General features: G+C 46.8%; 1 protein-coding gene across 1 annotated transcript in view; it reads left to right on the top strand.

Moving 5' to 3' along the window:
* MTMR10 (myotubularin related protein 10) overlaps nt 1-20,585 on the top strand; it is a gene marked incomplete at both ends in the record, with an annotated part of 38,718 nt that extends 18,133 nt beyond the window's left edge. The window contains 10 exons of the mRNA XM_080690820.1: nt 4,013-4,181; nt 6,447-6,534; nt 6,616-6,704; nt 8,279-8,409; nt 9,398-9,467; nt 10,073-10,143; nt 14,577-14,746; nt 15,526-15,696; nt 19,237-19,419; nt 19,989-20,585. Coding sequence (XP_080546946.1) covers nt 4,013-4,181; nt 6,447-6,534; nt 6,616-6,704; nt 8,279-8,409; nt 9,398-9,467; nt 10,073-10,143; nt 14,577-14,746; nt 15,526-15,696; nt 19,237-19,419; nt 19,989-20,585 — 1,739 coding nt within the window. The remainder of the gene's footprint in view (nt 1-4,012; nt 4,182-6,446; nt 6,535-6,615; nt 6,705-8,278; nt 8,410-9,397; nt 9,468-10,072; nt 10,144-14,576; nt 14,747-15,525; nt 15,697-19,236; nt 19,420-19,988) is intronic.

The following is a 20,585-nucleotide window of genomic DNA, read 5'->3' as shown; positions in this document are numbered from 1 at the left end:
CAAAAGCTACTTGAACAGCATAACCTTTTCTGGAGAGATGTGCTCTCATGGAAAACCTGAAATGCTTAAGGACTTTTAGTGGGCTTCATTAACACTGTCAGCATGCTGACTTTCCATTTCTGAGTAAGACTGAGGAAAGAGAGGTGAACATCCATCCTGAGGACAGGGACACGACTGAGCAAGCCTTGAGACCATGAAATGGGTGTGTCCGCATATCTGTGCCAGCCGTGATATCACCAAGGACGGCTCTGGATGCTTATGTAATCCTGCATGTCCTGTTTATATGCAATGTGAGTTTAATGAACCAGGCTTTAAATTTCATACAAAGAAAGAGAAACACAGAGGCCATGGCTTGTTCTGCCCTTTGTGAGTTAGCAGCTGCAGCTCGACTGGCCGGCAGAGCAAGTGTTCTGCGCGTCCAAGGAAGAACACAAACCAGTTGTGTGTTTACAGCGAAAGAGCCACTCACCCAGCATGGTTTGGGCTTACAGTTATTAGTTGTAGTGGAGTTATCTATGGCTAGTTACATAAGGAATTCTATATTACCTCTAAACATGTGGTAGTGGTTTAACCTGTATAATTATATTCCAGTGTCACTATATTGTAAATATGTTAAAATGTAGTACCTGTATACAGTATCCACAGATGGCGTATGATATTTCCAATTCTTTAAAACATACTAATCAGTGCTATAGAGATGGTGTGTGAAAATAATGACTGCAGAAACAGCTTTTATCTTATCTAGCAAGTGGAGAACAAAAATGTAACTTCTCGTATCAAAATGGTCATTCATTATAATTTGGGCTTGAGTGCTGCAGGGTTTTAAAAAGTTTTTGTCTTGCTGGGCGTGGTGGCGCATGATTGTAATCCCTGTGCTTGGGAGGCAGAGACAGGAGGATGGTGCAGGTTTGAAGCCAGCCGTGCTGACTTAAGAGACCCTGTTTCCAAAAATAAAAATAGGTCTGGGAGTGTAGCCCGGAGGTAAAAGGGCTTCCAGGAACCCCAGTACCAGCAAAACAAAGAAAAGAAAAAGTTTTTGTCTTAATAAAAAGTAAGTTCACGTGTTGTTCATAAGTCAAGCATCCTAGACCCTACAGCAGACCCTACAGTGAGGTATCTGTGCCTCCAGATCATCGTCAGGTTGTGACTGGTGATCACCCGGGCTGCCTTCAGTAAGAGCAAGCAGCTGAACCAGAAGTGAGGCTTAGGAGGCCGTCTTCAGCGCCTGCTTCAGTTTGCTGGTGCTCCACCCCCCTGCTCCCGCACAGTGACTCTGGGATTTTCCTCTTTTAACTTTAAAGAAACAACAGAGACTCTGTGTTCATCATGCAAATTATTATTGGGCAAATAATGTCCAAAAAGCACAGATTCATCTTTGTTATAAAATTGGTATTGTATTACGGTTCTGGACTGAAATATTAAAAGCCTCGTGAAATTGTCTGTAAGCTGAGTGCCAGTGACCCTAGTCCTGACAGATACCATGCTTACAGATGCTGTGATGTCATCAGAAGTTGTAGCTTCGTGTCAGAAAATGTACATTTTCCGTGAACTACAGTTGTTAGTTTTATATTACTGAAAAGTAACTTAGATCTTGGTATTAGATTTTCCTTCCAGTATTGATTTGGAAAACACAATATGCAATCCATATGAAAGAAACAGCCTAAGAATCGTGCAAGCTTGCCGCTTGTCAGTTATTTTGAGGTTCTCAGTGTAGATGATGGCCATTGATCCTCTTGTCTCTTCAATATCAGTGGTTCCTAACCAGGCAGGTGCATCTGAAGCCCTGGTGGAGCCTTTAGCAATGAGTCGGTGGGCTCTGCCACAGGCCAGTCAGGTCTGCTGGTGAAGGGCCACTGTTGGCTCACCTCTTGACTTTGCTAAGCGTCATAGCTCTCTGCTTACCTTCTTCACCGTTCTTTTTTGCTTCTAGTTTTTGCTCCATAATCGAAGGCTTTCTTTTCATATGTTGACCACTTTTATTATCTTTCCTGTTGCTCAGGGCTGTTATATGCTTCAGTAGGATCAATTCAATGGAAACTCCCTAAAATAATCATAGCAGTCTAGGGTTCAGCTTCTGGAGTGTCTCAGAAGATGACCACCATAGGCAGCATATAGTATCTCGTTTCACTCTTCGTCTAGGAGCCTAGTCAAGTCATAAAACCTCCATCAGGTGGTGGTCAGGGAGCCGGGCCTCCCGGTGGCGCGCTGGCCAGTCGTTGCTGTCACCCCGTAGTGGTCCCTGTGAAGAAGCCGCTGCTGTGACACCTGTAGGGTCCTGGAAAGCGTCGGGAGCTCTAAAGGCAGTGAGCTTTGCACCCGTCCTCTAGTGAATGCTCATCCTAGAAGATGCGGAGTGTGCGAAGGACCGAGTTCCAGTTGGGGAGAAACGTGGACGATCTGAACAAAGAGAACGGTAGAGTAGCAAGCAACGCAGGGCCTGTAGATGTTTCCACTTTGTGTTCAGAAAAACCTGCATGTTCTTAGATTTTCAGACTAAATTTGACCAGAAAAATAATCTTACATAGTAGCACATTCTCAGCCTAACTTATTAAAGTCTGGAACTCAAAACACTAAGAAATATTCCGTCTTAGACTCTCAACTAGGGTATGCTGCCAAACTGTTCACGCACCTCTTTCCAATTTTTGAGCATGTTTATACTTCTTTTTTGGTGGTGATTGTTTTATTGTGTAGCTGGAAACTGTGGTACAATGTTAAATAGCAACAGTGCTAGCAGGTGTATTTCTGTCGTTGATTTTGATGATGGTGATTCTATCTGATCTGTGTGTTTTTGATAAACACCCTTTATCAAGTTAAGAAAATACCCTTTTATTTCAAAATGTTTAAGATTTTTTAATGAGATTTCAAATGCCATCAAATTGTTTTTAGGCTTTCTGAGCTGATTATATGGGTTTCTTCCCCCTTTAATTTAGTCATAAGCCAGCTATGGTGGCACACGCCTGTAATCCCTGTATTTGTGAGGCTGAGACAGGAGGATTGCAGGTTCACAGACAACCTCAGCGAGTAGTGAGATTCAGCAACCTAGCAAAACCTTGTTTCCAAATAAGAAATGCAATCAGGCTGGGGGTATAGCTCGAAGGTACAGTGCCTCTGGGTTCATTTCTCAGTACCACACACACACACAAAAAAATTGTGTGTGAGCGGGGGCCTTCTCTGTCTCTCACTGCACTCTGTGATTACATCGACTCCCTGCCATCTTCTCAGTGTTTTCAAGATGGCGATAAAATTTCACTTAGCTTTCTGCTCAGACCATCATGGTCCTCAGAAAATAACTGCCTCGCACCAGGACTTAGTTAGTCATAGTAGGAATGGGCATGGGGCAGTTATGGGTTGTGTGTGCCTGGAGGGAAGAATGGGAGCTGCGAATAATAATAATGCCTAGTCATGTGAGCCTTGGAGTTCAAGAGAAGCCACTTACGTTTACTTAATTCCATTGGAAAACAAACATTAAGAGTTTGGGGCAAGAAGCTAGCATCCTAGAAACACTTGTTAGGGCAGTGTGTCTTACGCTGGGCTGTGGACAGGTTCTAGTATGCTGGGGATGTCACCCTGGAGTGAGATGCCGGGCCAAGAGGGTGTGTGCCTTCCGTCACCCCAGGGCAGCTCCGCTGACCTTAGGGCAGCCACTCCGTCTCCAGTGCTTTGCAGGCGGTCTCTAGCTGGGAGTGCACACCCTAGGGCCCGCTGCCTCCTCTCAGGGAAGGCTCCTGGCTAAGGAAGGCCAGTCTGAGCCCCCAGGGCCAGCAGAGCACAGTCAGCCTGGGGAGCGTTTCAAAGGCAAGCTGAATAGGAAAAGAAGACTTCTCTCCGGAGCAGGTAGACGAGAGGCTGGTATTGGAAACGGAAGATTTGAAGGCGTGAGAAGGGTTGAGTGACCTTTCAGTGGAAAGGGTCAGGTGATGCGGGAAGGAGACGACAGCAGAAGTCTCATAGGGCACAGGCGCAGAGCAGATGCGGCGGGTGGCTGGGGATCAGTGACGCTCCTTCCCTGCAGCCAGCAACGGCACTGGAGCACCGGGAGGTGCGGCAGGGAGCGCACCTGGAGGCGGCCAGAGGACCCCGCTGTTTGAAACCTACTCAGACTGGGACAGAGAGATCAAGAGGACCGGTGCCTCGGGCTGGAGAGTTTGTTCTATCAACGAGGGCTACATGATATCCACTTGGTAAGTCCAACTCAGACGCTGCAGAGCGGGAAGAGACTTCTGAGAAAGCAGTCAGCCTGCCTTTGATAGCTTTCACGTGTGGTTACTGGAATATTTGTTGTTAAATAACGTTTTGATGGCTTTTTATCTAAATGATAAGTGCTTTTAACATAATCACAGTATCAGTGGCCATTGAAAGGAGTTAGCAGTAATTTCTTGCTGTCATCAATAATCGATTCAGTGCTTATTGCATTTTATTTTGAAGCTGTCTTTTAAAAAGGCGCAAAATCCAAAGAACATTTTATGTTGAATTTGATTGATATATCTCTCAAGCCTTTTCATTTACGGTGGTCTCCTCCCACCTCCTTTATACTTACCACTTATTTGTAGACAAAACCAGCTCATTTTTTTCCTTAGAATTTTTTATTCTAGATATTGTTGGTTTTATGCTGATGGCGTCCTATAACATGTTCCTCTGCCTTCTATATTCCCTTAAAATGTTAGCTGTAGAGGGATAATTGGATACAGGCTCAGCGTTAGGGCAAGAGTGTTTCATTAGTGTGTGTGATAGCCCGTCCTCGCTCCCGTCTGTGTGTGTCCTCTCCCTCTTGCTCTCGCTGGCTCTCCTCCCGCTCTCCTGTGTGAACCTTTCTTTATAGCGCTCACTGACCCGCAGCTCAGGGACTGTCAGCCCGATTTATCCAAAACAAAGTCCCCTTTGAAGTTGTGGCTTCAGCTGCCAAAAGTAGTTTTCACTGGAAGTGAGGCTAATTTTCCCGATCTGTGATTTGATTAAGAATCACTTTTGGTCATATTTTTTTCCAAGTACTGGGGATGGAACCCGGGTACATTGTACCTACAAGCTACACTCCCAGCCCTATCTTTTAGTGTTTTTATTTTTGAAACGGTGTCACTGGGTTGCAAAGGCCTCACCAAGCAGCTGAGGCTGTCCACGAACGGTGATCCTCCGGTCTCTGCCTCCCGAATGCTAGGATCACAAGTGTGCAACCCCATGCCCGGCTTGGTCATATTCTAATTTTGTGTATTTATTTAGTGGTACAGAGGATTAAACCCAGGAGCACTCTACCTTTAAGCTCTACCCTCAGCCATTTTTATATTTTGTTTTGAAACAGCTTACTAAGGTAGTGCATACTGGCCTCAAACCCTCGATCGTCCTGTCTCAGCCAGCCTTTCAAACTGGGATCACAGGCACATGCCTCTGTGCCCTGCTCAATTCTGTCATCTTTCTGCTCTCAGTTAACTTTCCTCTCACCAACTTATTAGTACAGTTCACACAAGAAAATCAATGTAAATATTTGCTTTTTCTTTATTTCCCAGAAGCGTGGGCTGGTTCCCTAGACTCCTTCAAAAGTGTCCTGGGTGTGGTCGTGCACATCTGGAACCCCAGCACTTGGGGGGTTGAGGCAGGAGGATCACAAGTTCGAGAACAGCCTTAGCAACTGAATGGGGCCCTGTTTCAAAATAAAATATGGAAAGGGCCAGGGAGGTAGTGGAGTAGCAGAGTGCCCTGGATTTGCCTAGTACCACACATAAAGGAAAAAATGACCAGGAGTCTTTTCTGAGTTGAATACTATCGTTTGTACTGGCCGTATTTGTAATGTTTTTGGAATGCCTTAGGATCACCCCAGTCCTCGCCGGTTCCTGGCGGCCGGCTTTGGGGTGGGGGCACTGCCCGGTTACACGAAGCTCTGAGGCATAGTTTTAGGGAAGGCACTTTGAGCACACAGCGTGTGCACGCTGCTTCTCCTGGAGTCGGGCCCGCGGCCAGCGCGCCGTGACACGCAGGGCCTGCCTCTGCCTACCTGCTGGCACGCGGAGGGAAAAGAGTGGAGGGGTGTCGTGAGGTCGCCGAGCTGGCCGCTGGCAGCTGTTATCCAGAGCGTCCTAGTCTGACGGGGCCTTCGGCAATGGGAGTGGTAGGCGCAGACAGGAGGAGGGGCTAGCGGAGCTGTGGACTTTGTGTCCTTTGTTTGCCTGACATCGCCTTCCCGGCCTGTCGCATCCATGTTCCATTAGTAGTCATTCTGGGAAGCATTTTATTTTCCTGAATTTCTCTGATGCTATACATTTTAATTTTTTAAGAACTGACCATGCCACACGTGGTGTGGACTAAATACCAGGGTCATGCGTGTGCACCAACTGGCTGCCAAGTAGAGCCCAGGTTGAGCGGGGTAAATGTGTTTAATTGTAGATGGTTGCCCAGAGCCACTCTCCGCCGGCAGCACAGGCTTCCCTTTGTGATCTCTCTTCTTTTCTCCCCTCCAGCCTCCCAGAATACTTTGTGGTGCCGAGCTCTCTGGCAGACCAAGACCTGAAGGTCTTCTCCCATTCTTTTGTTGGAAGAAGGGTGCCAGTAAGTGATTGCCGCCGGGTGTCCTGGTGCTGAAGTTCAGCGTTTCTGCCCAGCTAAGTCCGGATTCTGCCTCTCTCGTAGCTCTGGTGTTGGAGCCACGCGAACGGCAGCGCTCTCGTGCGAATGGCCCTCATCAAAGACACGCTGCAGCAGAGGAAGATCGACCAGAGGTGACTGAGGATGGCTTTGCCACTTTAGGCAAATAAGTACAGCGATCCCCGGCTAACTGCAGATGGTTGGGTTGGCGTGACCTACTAGCTAGCACCATTATTCTCTGAATAAATTGCCATGTTGTGAAGCATATGAAAACATTAAAATTATATAAAAATTATTTAGTAAACAAATCAGTTCTTTCTGACTATGCTTGTCATCCCAGTACTTGGGAGGCTGAGACAGGAGGATCTGGGTTCTCAGCCAGCCTCAGCTACTTAGTGAAGCCCTCCGCCACTTAGTGAGACCCTGTTTCAAAATAAAGAATAAAATATAGGGGGGAGGCTCGGAGGTAGATGCCCCTGGGTTCCATCCCCAGTACCACAAAAAAAGGGAAGAAATCAGTTCTCTGGTTTATAGAACACCCGTAGGCCTGAGCTCGCTGGCGTCTTGCAGTAACATCGCCTTGTGTGTGTCTTTTCAAAGTGCAGTGATTTCTAGCTGAGACATTTCAGGATAAGTCAAGTGCTCCCTGTAGTTCAGTGTTTTTCTGAGGCCTCCGAAGTCAAACAGCTGGGAAAGTGATGCTAAGATATTTGGGAAATGCTTTTCAGCACGTTTGGCAGCATCTGCTCTAGTTGTGAGTAGCCTCGATGTCGCAGAAGTCGGAGTCCTTTCTCAGCCCTCGAAGCGACAGGCACTCGCGCCTCGCCCGCCGCCCTGCTCCCTCATGGAGTCCGAGGCCACGCGCCCCCCCCCCCATTCCCATCCTAAAGAAGTCCACTCAGGGTTGTGGCTTTAGTGGCCAACGCATTTATAGCTGCTCTGATTTGACATCTTTCATGTGGCGTCTCCAAGGCCCTTTGTTCAAAACCCAAGTGGAGGGCTCGCCATCTCACCTCCCTCCTCAGCAGCCCGTGGAGCAGAGGGGCAGCTGCTGCCTTCCCCGCCTCCAGCCCCATCGACAGTGTCATCTTTACCTTCAGAAATGCTGTGAGTCCCGGCGCTTCCAGCTCGACCCGCTTCATCCTTGGGTGACGGGCTGCCGTCTCTTCCCGCCCGCTCCCCTCCTCCAGGCCAGCGCCTGCATCCTGGTCCTTGGCGCTGCCTGCGGGCTGTGCGCACTCTCCACCCGCCACTCCGCTTGTTCCCGGTCACGTCCAGATGAGATCAGGACTCACCGTCAGGCATTCTCTGGAGCATGCTGGTTCTTTTTTTTCTCTCTCTCTCTCCTTTGGTACTGTGTATCAAACCCAAGGGCCTTCTACCTCTGAGCTACCACCTCCAGCCCCTTTTTTATTTTAAACAAGATCTCATTAAGTTGTCAAGGCTGTCCTCCAACCCGCAGTCCTCCTGTTCCAAGTACTGGGATTACAGGCGTGCACCACCATGCCCAGCTGGAGCCTGCTGGCTTTTCGTTATCATACTCTTCCCCGTACGCACACGTGTATGTTATAGGTTATGACGCCTGTTTTTCACTAGACTGTAGGCCTCGTGAGGTGAATGTGTCACATACTACCATAAAGTCAGACCTAGAAATGAGTTAGGTTGAAGAACTGAATGAATAGTAACTAAAGGATTTTGTCTTTATTAGGATTTGTAATGCAATAACTAAAAGTCATCCACAGAGAAGTGATGTTTACAAAACAGATTTGGATAAGATCTTACCTAATATTCAAGAAATACAGGCGGCATTTGTAAAACTTAAGCAACTATGCGTTAATGGTAATTCCACTTTTATTTTTTGTATATATAACTACTAGAGGAAGAATGATATGAAAACTCTCCAGAGAAGTAATGTTCCTTAAAAATATAGAGATAGATCTATTTAGGAAGACTCATGAGGTCTTGTTTGACCTGCATCTTATTGTATAGGAAAGTCAGCCTCTAGCAAATGAAGTTTAAACTTTTCATTGTTGTATTGGAAACATGACTTGTTAAGTCTGCTTCAAGTCATGGAAGGTAGAGTAGAATACTTTACAAAGGCGTGTGCCAAGTAGAACTTCAGAAACAAACTTGTCAAGGTCTTAATGCCTACAGCTGTATTTTCAGAGCCATGTTCTGTGTGGGCCTGATAGGTTCTAGTCTCTGCTGAGCAAACTCCTGGGTGACCCTGGGGTGCCCTGGCAAGGGGTCCCACGGTGTATCTGTGCATAGGTGGATCCTCCTTGAGAGAGCACGCATCGCCCGGGGCCAGGACAGGAGGCCTCTCAGCAGGTCTGGAGGTGCCTGGGCGCTGGCTGCAAGGGGAGCTTTCCCGGGGAAAGGTATTTGGAAAGCACACCAGGGCCTTGGTTGAGGGTCCGGCCCAGGGCAGGCGGTGGAGGTGCCCTCTTGTTCCTACAGTGGGCGCACTCAGCGCCACGTGTATGGGAGGCAGCGCTGGCTTGGCAATAAAGAAGCTGTAGAGTGGGTCAGGAGGCCAGAGCAGAGGCGTGGGAAGGCCAGGACTCTCGAGCTCTCGGGAGAGAAGCTCAGAGATTTCCTCCACGGAGCCAGAGAGCAGAAGGAGGGCCCAGGGAAGGCTTTGATTTGCTCCGTTGTAGAATCGTTACATGTCTTAGGTACTTGCTCTGGTGCTGAAAGGAAAATGCATGACGCCTTCTTAATACTAGGAACTGTGCTGTAGTCCTTAACTCTGACAGCGATCGTGTACTGAAAACAACTTGTGTTTATAAATGCATGCATACATATGCAGTCGTGTGTATTACAGAGCCTTTTGAAGAAACTGAAGAAAAATGGCTGTCTTCGCTGGAAAGTACCCGGTGGTTAGAATACATCAGGTTTGTCAACATTCACTTTTTTCCCTTTCCCTTTTTATTTTGACATAATTATAAACTCACAGGATGTGCAGGAATAGTAGAAAACCATGTACTCTCTCTCCCTTCAGTGCAGACACCTTAGGTAACTAAATACAGAAATGGACACTGACCATCCGCGCACTTCACCACGTTATATGTGTGTTCTCGTGTGTGCGCGTGTCTGCCTATGCACGTGTTACTCTGCAGTTTGATTCCATGTATAGACACACAGAAGCACTACCAGAGTCAAGATACAGGACTCCCGTCTCCACAGGCCCCTCTTGCTGCTGCCCGGCCCGGCCACCCCTGCCCTCTCCTCCACCCCTGTCCTTTTATCAGATTTCACCAGTTTGTGTATAAGTCAGCCCCTTCCTTTGTATAAAGGACTAATGAATTTCCCTGGCAATAAAAGCATAAAATATACTCTGTCGAAGAATTATCCATACCAAAGAAATTAAGAATTTCTAAAGATTTTGAATAGGAATGGATGTAACAAAAGATGAGTTCTGCTTGACAGCAGGTACTTTTAAAATCTATTTGCAGTTGAAATTTGATACTTAACGGTATTTTTCCTTTTCCCTTTTCAGGGCCTTCCTTAAACATTCAACAGAACTTGTATACATGCTAGAAAGCAAACATCTCTCTGTAGTACTACAAGGTAATTAAAATAATTCCTGAAGACACATGCCAGCCAACCTTGGTGACTGTCCACTTTCAAATCAATTACATGAATCTGAGCCGTCTCGTAGGACAGTGCTGCTAAGGACACTGCGGACTTTCCACGTCATTCGAGGGAAGGAGGGGCACGCCGACCACAGCAGAATAGGAAGGGGTCCGGCTTTGAGCCTTTCTTAAATACATCATAGTTCTAGAGGAGACGGGCCTTAGCAGATCCGTGCCTAGCATGGATTCTGAGGGCGTCCTCTCCAGTCTTGCTGTCATTCTAACAATAGCAGTTTGTTTTAGTTTAAATGCCTTCTGGCTCATGCTACATTGTTATCCTAAGGAAATAGTGTATTATCAGAACTGTACTGGATAAATAATTCAGTTCAATAAATAGTTCGCAGTAATGAGAATTTTGCATGATTTGGTAGAAATAAGTTATAACGTAATACAATAAATAATTCACCCCCAGTAGAATTTCTGAGTTTACAGATAAGATTTGCTACCACAAACTGCCTTCTTATGATACAGTCACGTTGCCCCGTGTCTGAGTGCAGGATGTTGCTGGAGCTTCTGGAACACTTTTACAGGCTCCTCATCCTGACTGACTTCAGCAAGGCTGAGATGTAAAAACCCTTAGAAAAAAGAACAATGCGCTGTACAGAGCAGTCCTTCTGCGGCGGTCGGGTGCTTTAATTCGCCACTGGGTGCACAGCCCGGCAGTCAGGCGCTGTCTCCTCCCAACCAGTGACTGTTCCCACTTGGCCTCAATTGCTCTACACATTTGGAATATAAAAGCCTCAGAAATATGGAGCCTGCTCTACTACGACTTTTAAAGTGCAGTCTGAGAGTTCATTGAGGTGTCATTTACACACTATAAAATTTGCCGTCTTGAATGTATGGCTCAGTGATTTTCAGTAAATACCCTGAGTTTGGTTTTAGAGCCCTTCCATCACCCTACGAGGACTCTTGTGTCCCAGCTCCAGGCACTTGTAGTCTCCTCCCGCCTGTGTCTCTGCTGTCTTGGGTGTCCTACTCTTTGACTTTAATTTCTTTTTTTTTTTTTTTTTTTTGTGGGTCTGGGGATGGAACCCAGAGGCATTTGACCTCCAAACTATACCCCCTGCCCTATTTTTTATTCTTTATTTTGAAACAGGGTCTCACTAAGTTGCGAAGGGCCTCACTAAGTAGCTGAGGCTGTCCGCAAACTGCGATCCTCCAGTCTCAGCCTCCCGAATGCTGGGATTACAAGCCTGCGCCACCACGCCCGGCTTGACTTTAATTTCTTAATGTCTTTTACAGTACAAATGATTGAGTTGGGTGTGGTGGCGCAGGCTTGTAATCCTAGTACTTGGGAAGCTGAGACAGGAGGATCACCAAGTTTGCGGCCAACCTCAACAACTTGTGAGGCCTCCACAACTTAGTGAGACCCTGTTTCAAAATAAAAAATAGGGCTGAGGATGTAACTTGGAGGTAAAATGCCCCTGGGTTTGATCCCCAGTTCCACACACACAAAATAATAATAATAAAGTACAAATTAAAATTTTTTTTTAGTCTTTTTAGTTTTTGAAATGGTCTCACAGAGTTGCAAAGGGCCTCACTAAGTAGCTGAGGCTGGCTAAGAACTGCCATCCTCCAGTCTCTGCCTCCTGAAGGCTAAAATTACAAGCCTGCGCCACCATGCCTGGCCAAATTTAATTTTTTTTTTTTTCGGGGTCTGGGGATGGAACCCAGGGGCATTCTATCTCCAAGCTACATCCCCTGCCCTATTTTTTATTCTATATTTTGAAACCTGGTCTCACTGAGTTGGAGAGGCCCTCACTAAGTAGCTGAGGCTGTCCGCAAACCGCGATCCTCCGGTCTCAGTCTCCCGAATGCTGGGATTACAAGCGTGCGCTACCGTGCCCGGCTAAATTTTAAAAATTTTGATGAAGTAAAATTTGCTTGCTTTTACGTATCATGCTTTTGATGCCACGTCTAAGAACTATTTGCCTAACTCAAGGTCATGGACACTTTTTACTGTTTTCGTTTTATTTTTTTAGGGTTTTTTTTGTGTTTTTATTTGTTTTGTTTGGTTTGGTGGTACTGAGGGTGGAACCCAAGAGCTTTTCTACCTCCGGGCTATACTCCCAAACCTATTTTATATTTTATTTGGAAACAGGGTCTCACTAAGTAGCTGAGCCTGGCTTTGAACCTGTGCGATCCTCCTGTCTCAGCCTCCCAAGTGCTGGGATTACAAGTGTGCGCCACCACGCCTGGCCTTATCTTTAGCTTTTGAATGAGTTTTTGTATGTGATAAGAGTCTGAATTCATCTTTTTCACATATAGATATTAAATTGTTTTAGCACCATTTGTTAAAAAGATTATTTTTGTTTGTTTTAGTACTGGAGGCTGAACCCAGGGGCATTCTACCTCTGAGCTACACCCCCTGCCCTGTTTTATTTTTTTGTTTTGAAACAGGGTCCTCACTAAGTTACTCAGGGTCCCACTAAGTTGCTGAAGTTGGCCTCCAACCTGCGGTCTTCCTGCCTCCGCCTCCCAAGCCCTGGGATTACCAGCGTGCCTTATGGCACCCAGCTAAGGCTCTTTCTCTAGTATGTTGCCTTGGCACTTTGAGTGGTAAGGGTTTACTTTGGATCCTATTTTATTCTACTGATTTTTTGTCGATTTTTATACCAGTACTACACTATCTTGAGTACCATAGCTACATAGTAAGCTTAGAAATTAAGGCACGTAACTATTCCACCTTTTTTTTTTTTTAAATTATTTTAGCTCTTCTGGGTTCTTTATATTTCTGTATAACCTTAGGCTCAGAAAAAACAAAACCTACTAAAGCTAGGTCTGACTTTAAAAAACTTTAAAAAATAATAAAAGGGCTGGTGGTGTAGCTCAGAGGTAGAACGCCTCTGGGTTCAATCCCTAGCCCCACCAAAGGAAAATAAAAGCCCCTGGAATGTCCATGGGTGTGAAAATGGACAGGAGCGTGTGGTGAGGATGCTGTCCACAGCGGCTCTGCCGATGACGAAGTGACTGTCTCTCCGCTTAGTTAGCTGGGTCTAGCATTTTGTCAGCAGTGTTTGATAGTTGCCATTGTTGTTTGTGTGGTACTGGGATTGGACCCCAGAGAGTTCTATCTCTGAGCCACACACCCCCAGCCCTATTTTATTTTTTATTTTGAAACAGGGTTTTGCTAAGTTGCTGAGACCTAGTCATATACCACCATGTTCTACTCAGCAATATTTTTAAAATTTCATTGTACAAATATTGCATATATTAAATCTCTTGTTTTTAAATGTTACTATGATTGCAGGTATTCATTTAATTTGCAGGCTTAATACGTACTCAGATTGTTATTCTGTATAGAAGTCCTGTGATCGTACTGAACGCATCTATTATTAGTTCTAGTAGTAGTGTACAGATTCCTTAGCATTTTTTTTTTTTTACATACTGGGTAGTGTTGTCAGCAAATACCGTGTTCGCCTGCTTTTTTATCTGGTTCTTTCATTTATTTTCTATGCCTAATTGCTCGCTGGAGCCTTCAGTACAGTATACCACAGGAGGATCAAGAGCAGACATCTTTGTCTTGTAATTCTCAGTCTTGGGGACATTGATCTCTCTCCACTGATCTTTGTCTTGTAATTCTCAGTCTTGGGGACATTGATCTCTCTCCACTGACACTGATTTAGTTGTGGGCGTCTTGTAAATGCTCCCAGTCAGAGGAAAGACATTCTCTTCTGTTCCTGGTTTGCTGATCATTTGTATCAGGAATCAATTTAGAACTTTTTGCATCCGATGAAATGATTATATTCTTTTTGCCCTAACATATCACATTATTTTATTAATATATTAATGTAATGTTAGTTTGGTTGTCTGATGTTAAACCAGCCTTGCATTCCTTCGGTAAATTCCTGGAGTAATTTATTAATATTTTGTTAGTGGTTTTTATATCTATAATCATAAAGGATAGGGGTGATAGTTTTCTCATTTCTTTGGCTGACTTTGATATCCAGTTAATTATGGCCTCACTGAAAAGGACAACAGCTCTGAAAGAGGGAAGAAATGCCTGCTACCTTTCCAGATCGCGGAGGACAGTCTCCTCACCCTCGCCCGCGTCGCTGCCGGGTGCAGCTGCAGTAGGAAGATGTTACACTTAGTGGACTTGACAAACAAAACGGGAGTGGCAGAGCCATCGTTGTCCAAAGTGCCGAGGGGTCACATGTTCTGTAGAAAAGACCATCTTCTGCTCGACACCAAGTTAGGCTGTGTCAGCATGGACAGTATTTCAGAGTTGCTGAAATGTGATAAGGTTCCCTTTCGTGGATTGTTTCGAAGGCCGCCAGGCACCGAGGACTGAGTTACCTAGGTTACTTCTCCTTCCTGTCAGCATTTCTCTTTATTGTAATCATTTTCTTCCCATTTTCTTGACAGAGGAGGAGGGAAGAGACTTGAGCTGTCTCACAGCTTCTCTGGTTCAAGTGATGCTGGATCCGTATTTTAGGACCATTACTGGATTTCAGAGTCTGATACAGAAGGAGTGGGTCATGGCAGGCTTTCCGTTCCTGGACAGATGCAACCATCTGAAGAGATCTGAGAAAGAGGTAACAAGTCCTAAGTCTCGTTAACGGTCTCCAGGTGTGCACAGGCAAAACTTCTGTCATTATGGAGGAAAATGAAGGGGCTTTAAAAAAATACTGCACTTAATACCTCTCAGCTTCCTTAGTCCAAGGCTAACTGGATTAGAACCCAAGTAGATATACTTACAAGAAATTATAATAGCTGTGTAGGTGAAAAATCACTTTTATAATTTCACATATCCTTAAAACAGAGCACACAGGTGAGGAACAGGGCTTCTCGGGCGCCAGTGGCTGCCATGGCTGGCTGCGGGGGGTCCGTGGTGTCTTGCAGGCGAGGCAGCCGCTGCCTTGACCTGTGGAGGCCTGCCGGGAGGGCTGCCCTGGGGAGACGCCATGTGTCCTCGAGGCTGGGCCAGCTGGCTTCTGGAACTTGGGGAGGTTTTCTGGATGTTTTCTAAGCGTAGAAGGTCCACCACAAGTTAATTATAGAATCTGGTATTTACTCCCAGTTCTACAGTACTGTTTCCAGGAGATTCTTGAACACACAGCTCGCTCTCCATGGTGGCAGCCTGCTTGCCTTCTGGCCTTGCTATTTCAGCTTACTCAGCAAATAAGTGTGGCGATGTTTCCGTGACCAAGTGCGCTTAGGTGTGGTGCAGCTGCTCATCGCGTGGCCTTAGCTTAGTTTAGGAAGCAGTCGTTGGGCCAGGTGTTTTCTTGTTGCCCCTTCCTCAATGGCAGCAGGAGTTTGGTCATGGTGCGTGTGGCTGGAGGCCGCATGAGTAGCCCTGTCTCCTTGCCAGTCTCCCTTGTTCCTGCTCTTCCTGGACGCCACGTGGCAGCTGCTGGAGCAGTACCCCTCAGCCTTCGAGTTTTCGGAGACCTACTTGGCGGTGCTGTGCGACAGCACCCGGATCTCGCTGTTTGGGACCTTCCTGTTCAACTCTCCCCACCAGCGGGTGAAGCAGAGCACGGTGAGTACCACGCCGCCCCTCCGTCCTGGCGTGGTCGGTGACTGTAAAGGATTCTGTCCTCAGTGCGTCAGAGGCAGAAGTCAAGAAGTGATTTCATTTTATGAGTGAACGTCTTATGTTTTTCCTCTGTAAGTTGCTCGTAGTGAGCGTAAGGCACCTCGCGGAGGGTGGAGGCAGCTCCGCTCTCGGGGCCGGGGCCACTTCTCAGCAGGGGAAGCGGCTCGGCTTCGGAGCCCAGCCTTGGTCCTGTCAGCTCTGTAGACCGAATGGCTGGGGAGGCCATCTGTGCATAGTGTGTTCTGTGCCTCCTTGAAAGGACTTAACCTTCCCAAACACTGCACTGAGGACCAGTGGTGGGCTGGCCCGAGGGAGGCCGCGCTCATCCTTGACTGAGTCACAGCCCTCACATGTCCCTGGCCTTCTCCCACGCCTGGAGCCAGGGCGCTCCTGTGTGCTCCAGTCTGAGCCACCGTAGATGTCAATAGTCAGGAACTGTTGGTAGAAAATCTGATTTTCCTTGGAGATAAATATTTTCAGCTTTCACATTTTTTAAAAAGTAACTTTTTAAATATATTTTGCTAAGGAACATTAAAAATGATTGAGGAGGGTTGGAAGTGTAGCTCAGTGGTAGAACACTTGCCTAGCATGGCCCTCCACAGACAGGGAATATTAAACAAACAATTTTTTTTAAAGGCTGAGGAGCCAGGCTTGGTGATTCACACCTGTAATCCCAGCACTTGGGAAGCTGAGACAGGAGGACTACAGGTTTGAGGCCATTGTCAGCAATTAGTGAGAGCCGCAGTAACTGACCAAGCATTCATTTCAAAATAAAAAGTGCTGAGGGTGCAGCTCAGAGCTGCACATCCTGGGATTCATCCCTGGTGCTGCCCCCTCCCTGTTGTTGAGGTTTATGTTTTACTTTATTTCAGCTTTTAATAACTTAAGATGGATTGTTTTGTATACCTCGATATAGTAAGATTTCAAGTAACTAAAAAAAGTTAAATACTTTGGTGTTTAATAAATTTTTAGTTATTTGAAATAAAAAACTTAAGCCGGGCATGGTCGTGCACGCTTGTAATCCAGCATTCGGGGGGCTGAGACAGGAGGATCGCAGGCTCGAGGCCATCCTCAGCTACTTAGTGAGGCCCTTTGCAACCCAATGAGACCCTGTTTCAAGATAGAATAAAGAATTGGGCTGGGGATGTGGCTCAGAGGTAGAATCCCCCTGGGTTCCATCCCCAGTACCTTAAAAAAAGAAAGAAATTTATAAAATTATTTATTTTTTTTTGTGTGTGTGGTACTGGGGATGGGACCCAGGGGCTTTTCTACCTCTGGGCTATACCCCCAGACCCATTTTATACTTTATTTGGAAACAGGGTCTCACTAAGTTGCTGAGAGCCTCACTCAGTAGCTGAGGCTGGCCTCGAACCTGTGCGATCCTCCTGTCTCAGCCCCCAAGCCCTGAGATTACAAGCTGTTGCCGACGGGCTCAGTCCTGTGGGGGGCAAGTCCACTCGCGGTCGGAAGCCTCAGAAAGATGGGGCAAAAGGCAGGTGAAATTCTGCAGAATCTTATCTGCAGTGGTTCTTTACCCTCTATGAATTCCTTAAGTTTTTAGGTACGACGCTTTGGAAAAGAACCTGAGATGGACAAAGGCTTCTTGAGCCAATGACACTTTATTACAAAAAACCCCCAAAATTTATACCCTTCACCAGTAAAGTTAATAATAAGAGAAGAAGGGGGTGGGTGTAATCACTTTGAAATAATAATGAATGACATGTAAACAAAGGTAATAAAACTAGTCCTTCAGCTTGCTGTTGATCTTTGAGAGATTAACTCCCTCCGGATTCTTTCTCAGGTTTTGCAGATAAGCAGTTCCAAACAGGCATGCCCAAGGCTTGGGGGCTTCTCGGGGAATCTTCTTTAACTTTCTTGGAACTTTCCATCTTTTTGGGCTCAGTCATATAGCAAGTGTGGGGAGATGTGGTGATTCAGGTGGATGTGATGGAGTTTCTTCAGGTGTTGGCATCTTATCTTCTAAATCTGAAACCTTAAGCAAACTCACAACACAGTTTTGCAGACAAAATACCACAAACAACACCACAAAGTTCTTGGTTTTAATTGTCAGATGTATTTCCTTAACTGCTGAGCACTCTTCTTTAGACAACAAGCCTATTAAAAGCCTACTCATCTCTAATAATTCATTTCTCTGTCACAAACCCTCTGCAACCTGCTTCTAACTTTCTAATTCCTTTCTTTCCCAGTTGGGACTTTCTTATGATAAGCTCTTCTTCATGCAAAAATGCTTTTCTTACTCTTACACGGTATTTCCTTTCCTTCATACATATATATTTAGAACGTCTGTCCTTTATTTTGTCATATTCATTTCTAACCCTGCGGTCAGTCTCTGTCTCCATGAATGCTCATACTGAGGTAAAAGTCAACAATCTTTCTCCTTGAGTCTATTGTATTTGGGCAACTAAGTTGTTTATCAACTAAATTGCTTTACAGTCACACACAAGGTTTTTATCTTCTCTGTCTCTAGGCAGGATCTCAAGGGTAAACAGAGTTACCTTAAACTGAGCTACCTTACCGGAGTTAATAGCTTAACCTAAATTAGTGATTGGAATGAGGGTCGGAGGCCATTTGTGATTGCTGCAGCTGGAGTGCTTATCACAGCATCTGAGTTCTGGCCAGTTTTTATTATTTTTGAGCAGAGCCAAGGACGTTTAGACAAATTATTAGAGAATTTATTTCCTCAGACTCAATTTCTTTCATAGTCCTGTTCTCACATCACCGGAGCAATTCGTGTAGAGAGTTAAAAGAATACTAGAAGAATAATAGTTATGCAAGAATATCTAAAAGTGGAAAGATGCTTTTGGCCAGCGAGCACACCTTCTCTCGGGGCTTATTTCTCACTTTGAGATTTTGCCTATTTAACTGCGAAAATGCAGATGCCGAGAGAGTGTGGCTTTTGCTGGTATCTGCAACAAGCGTGCGCCATGACGCCTGGCCTTATGAAAGTCTTATAAACACCCCGCTTTCTTCAGCACAGCCATTTCTGGTGGCCGCAGCGTGGTGGCGAGGACCCTGGCCGGGGCAGGGCGAGGCTGCTGTGGGTTTGTCCTCAGTGACTTCCATTCTTTTGCCTTTTAACTCATCCAGAGAAATTCTTGGTTTGGTTTGGTTTTGTAGAAACATCTGGAAAGACTGACAGGTATAGGATGGAAAACAGGATCACTTCCCACCCTCCGAGGGCGCCTTGGGGCGGCTCCCAAGGGCCACTGCTGAGTGTGAGCTAGCCCGGGCCGCCTCCACGGTGAGGCCGGGGTGGGAAACCTGCTCCCAGGCCATGTGGCCAGCCCAGAGCCGGCTCCCATGCACCCCCGGTAGCACAGCCAGCTCCCTTCTCGGCCGACACCACATTCCCAGCAGGGGGCGCCATGCTGCTCACCCCAGCGCCCTGGTCCGGAACCTCACCTCAGAGAGGAGGCCCTCGCTCTGCACCCTCTCACATGCGCTCAACGTTTTACTTTGCAGGAATTTGCTATTAGCAAAAACATCCTGTTGGGTGATGAGAAGGGCTTGAGGTTCCCCTCGGTCTGGGACTGGTCTCTTCAGTTCACAGCCAAGGACCGCACGCTCTTCCACAACCCCTTCTACATCGGGAGGAGCGCGCCTTGTGTGCAGAGCGGCTCCACGAAGTCTTTCAAGCGGACAAAGGTAACCCTCAGCAGCACAACGAAAGCCCCATGCTCACACACAGCCACGCGGGTCTTTTTCAGAAAGAATATTAAAAGTACAGCCGGTTCCCATGGTGACTCTGTGAGCGTAGGAATTGAGGGTCACTCCCTTTTCAACTTGACATTTCTTGGTGTATAAGGACACCAAGCCCAATCAGCATCTGAGAGTTGGCAGGTTGTACTGAGCCTGGGTCCCCGTTTCCTGAAACCCTACAGTCTGCCCGTTCATTTTTCTGCAGTTAACCAAGTCTAGGTGCCCCCCCACCCCCAACGCATAAGTCTTGTAAATGTGCACTTAAGCTGATGTAGAGGGTAGCCTCCCCTGCTGATGCCGGTTCAGGTATAGTTACAGACGCAGAAGAGTCAGCCCTAAAAGCAGCACGATTCCAGGGGAGGAGCACTGGAGTAGCATCACCAGGGAAGGAACAGAAATGCTCTCTGAAGCCGAAGTTTCTCCACTGCCTCTAAACGCTAACTAGCCATTGCACCATTAGGGTTTCTTGAAATGGGCCACTGCAGGAAATAATGCTCAGAGCTCTGTTCCCACAGAAAAGCTACAGCTCCACGCTGAGAGGACTGCCATCTTCCTTCAAGAATGGGCTCCTCAGTGACCAGGAATTACCTCCGAGGAGAAACTCCTTAATACTGAGACTAAAGCCAGACCCAGGGCAGCCCGCCGACGGTCAGGGCAGCGAGCTGGAGCATTACCTGAGAGAGTGGTTCTCCAAACCCGCTGACCTGCACGGGGCCATTGTGCCACGCCTCTCTGGAGCGCACATCAAGCTGTGGAAACTGTGCTACTTCCGCTGGGTCCCCGAGGCGCAGATCAGCCTGGGGGGCCCCATCACCGCCTTCCACAAGCTCTCCCTGCTGGCCGACGAAGTGGACGTGCTCGGCAGGATGCTGCGGCAGCGGCAGAGCGGCCCCCTGGAAGCCTGCTGCGCGGAGCTGGACCAGAGCAGGATGTACTTCAGAGCCCGGGGCCCCCACGACACCGCGGGGACCCCAGACTTCCTCTCCTCGTCCTTTCCGTTTTCTCCTGTGGGGAATCTCTGCAGGCGAAGTATTTTAGGAACGCCTTTAAGCAAGTTTCTAAGTGGGGCCAAAATATGGCTATCTACTGAGACACTAGCAAACGAAGACTGA

This window comes from Muscardinus avellanarius, assembly GCF_963383645.1.
Source record: "Muscardinus avellanarius genome assembly, chromosome: 3".
Lineage (NCBI taxonomy): Eukaryota > Metazoa > Chordata > Mammalia > Rodentia > Gliridae > Muscardinus > Muscardinus avellanarius.
Note: the sequence above shows the minus strand (reverse complement) of the source record. Positions and strands in the feature narration are given on the sequence as shown.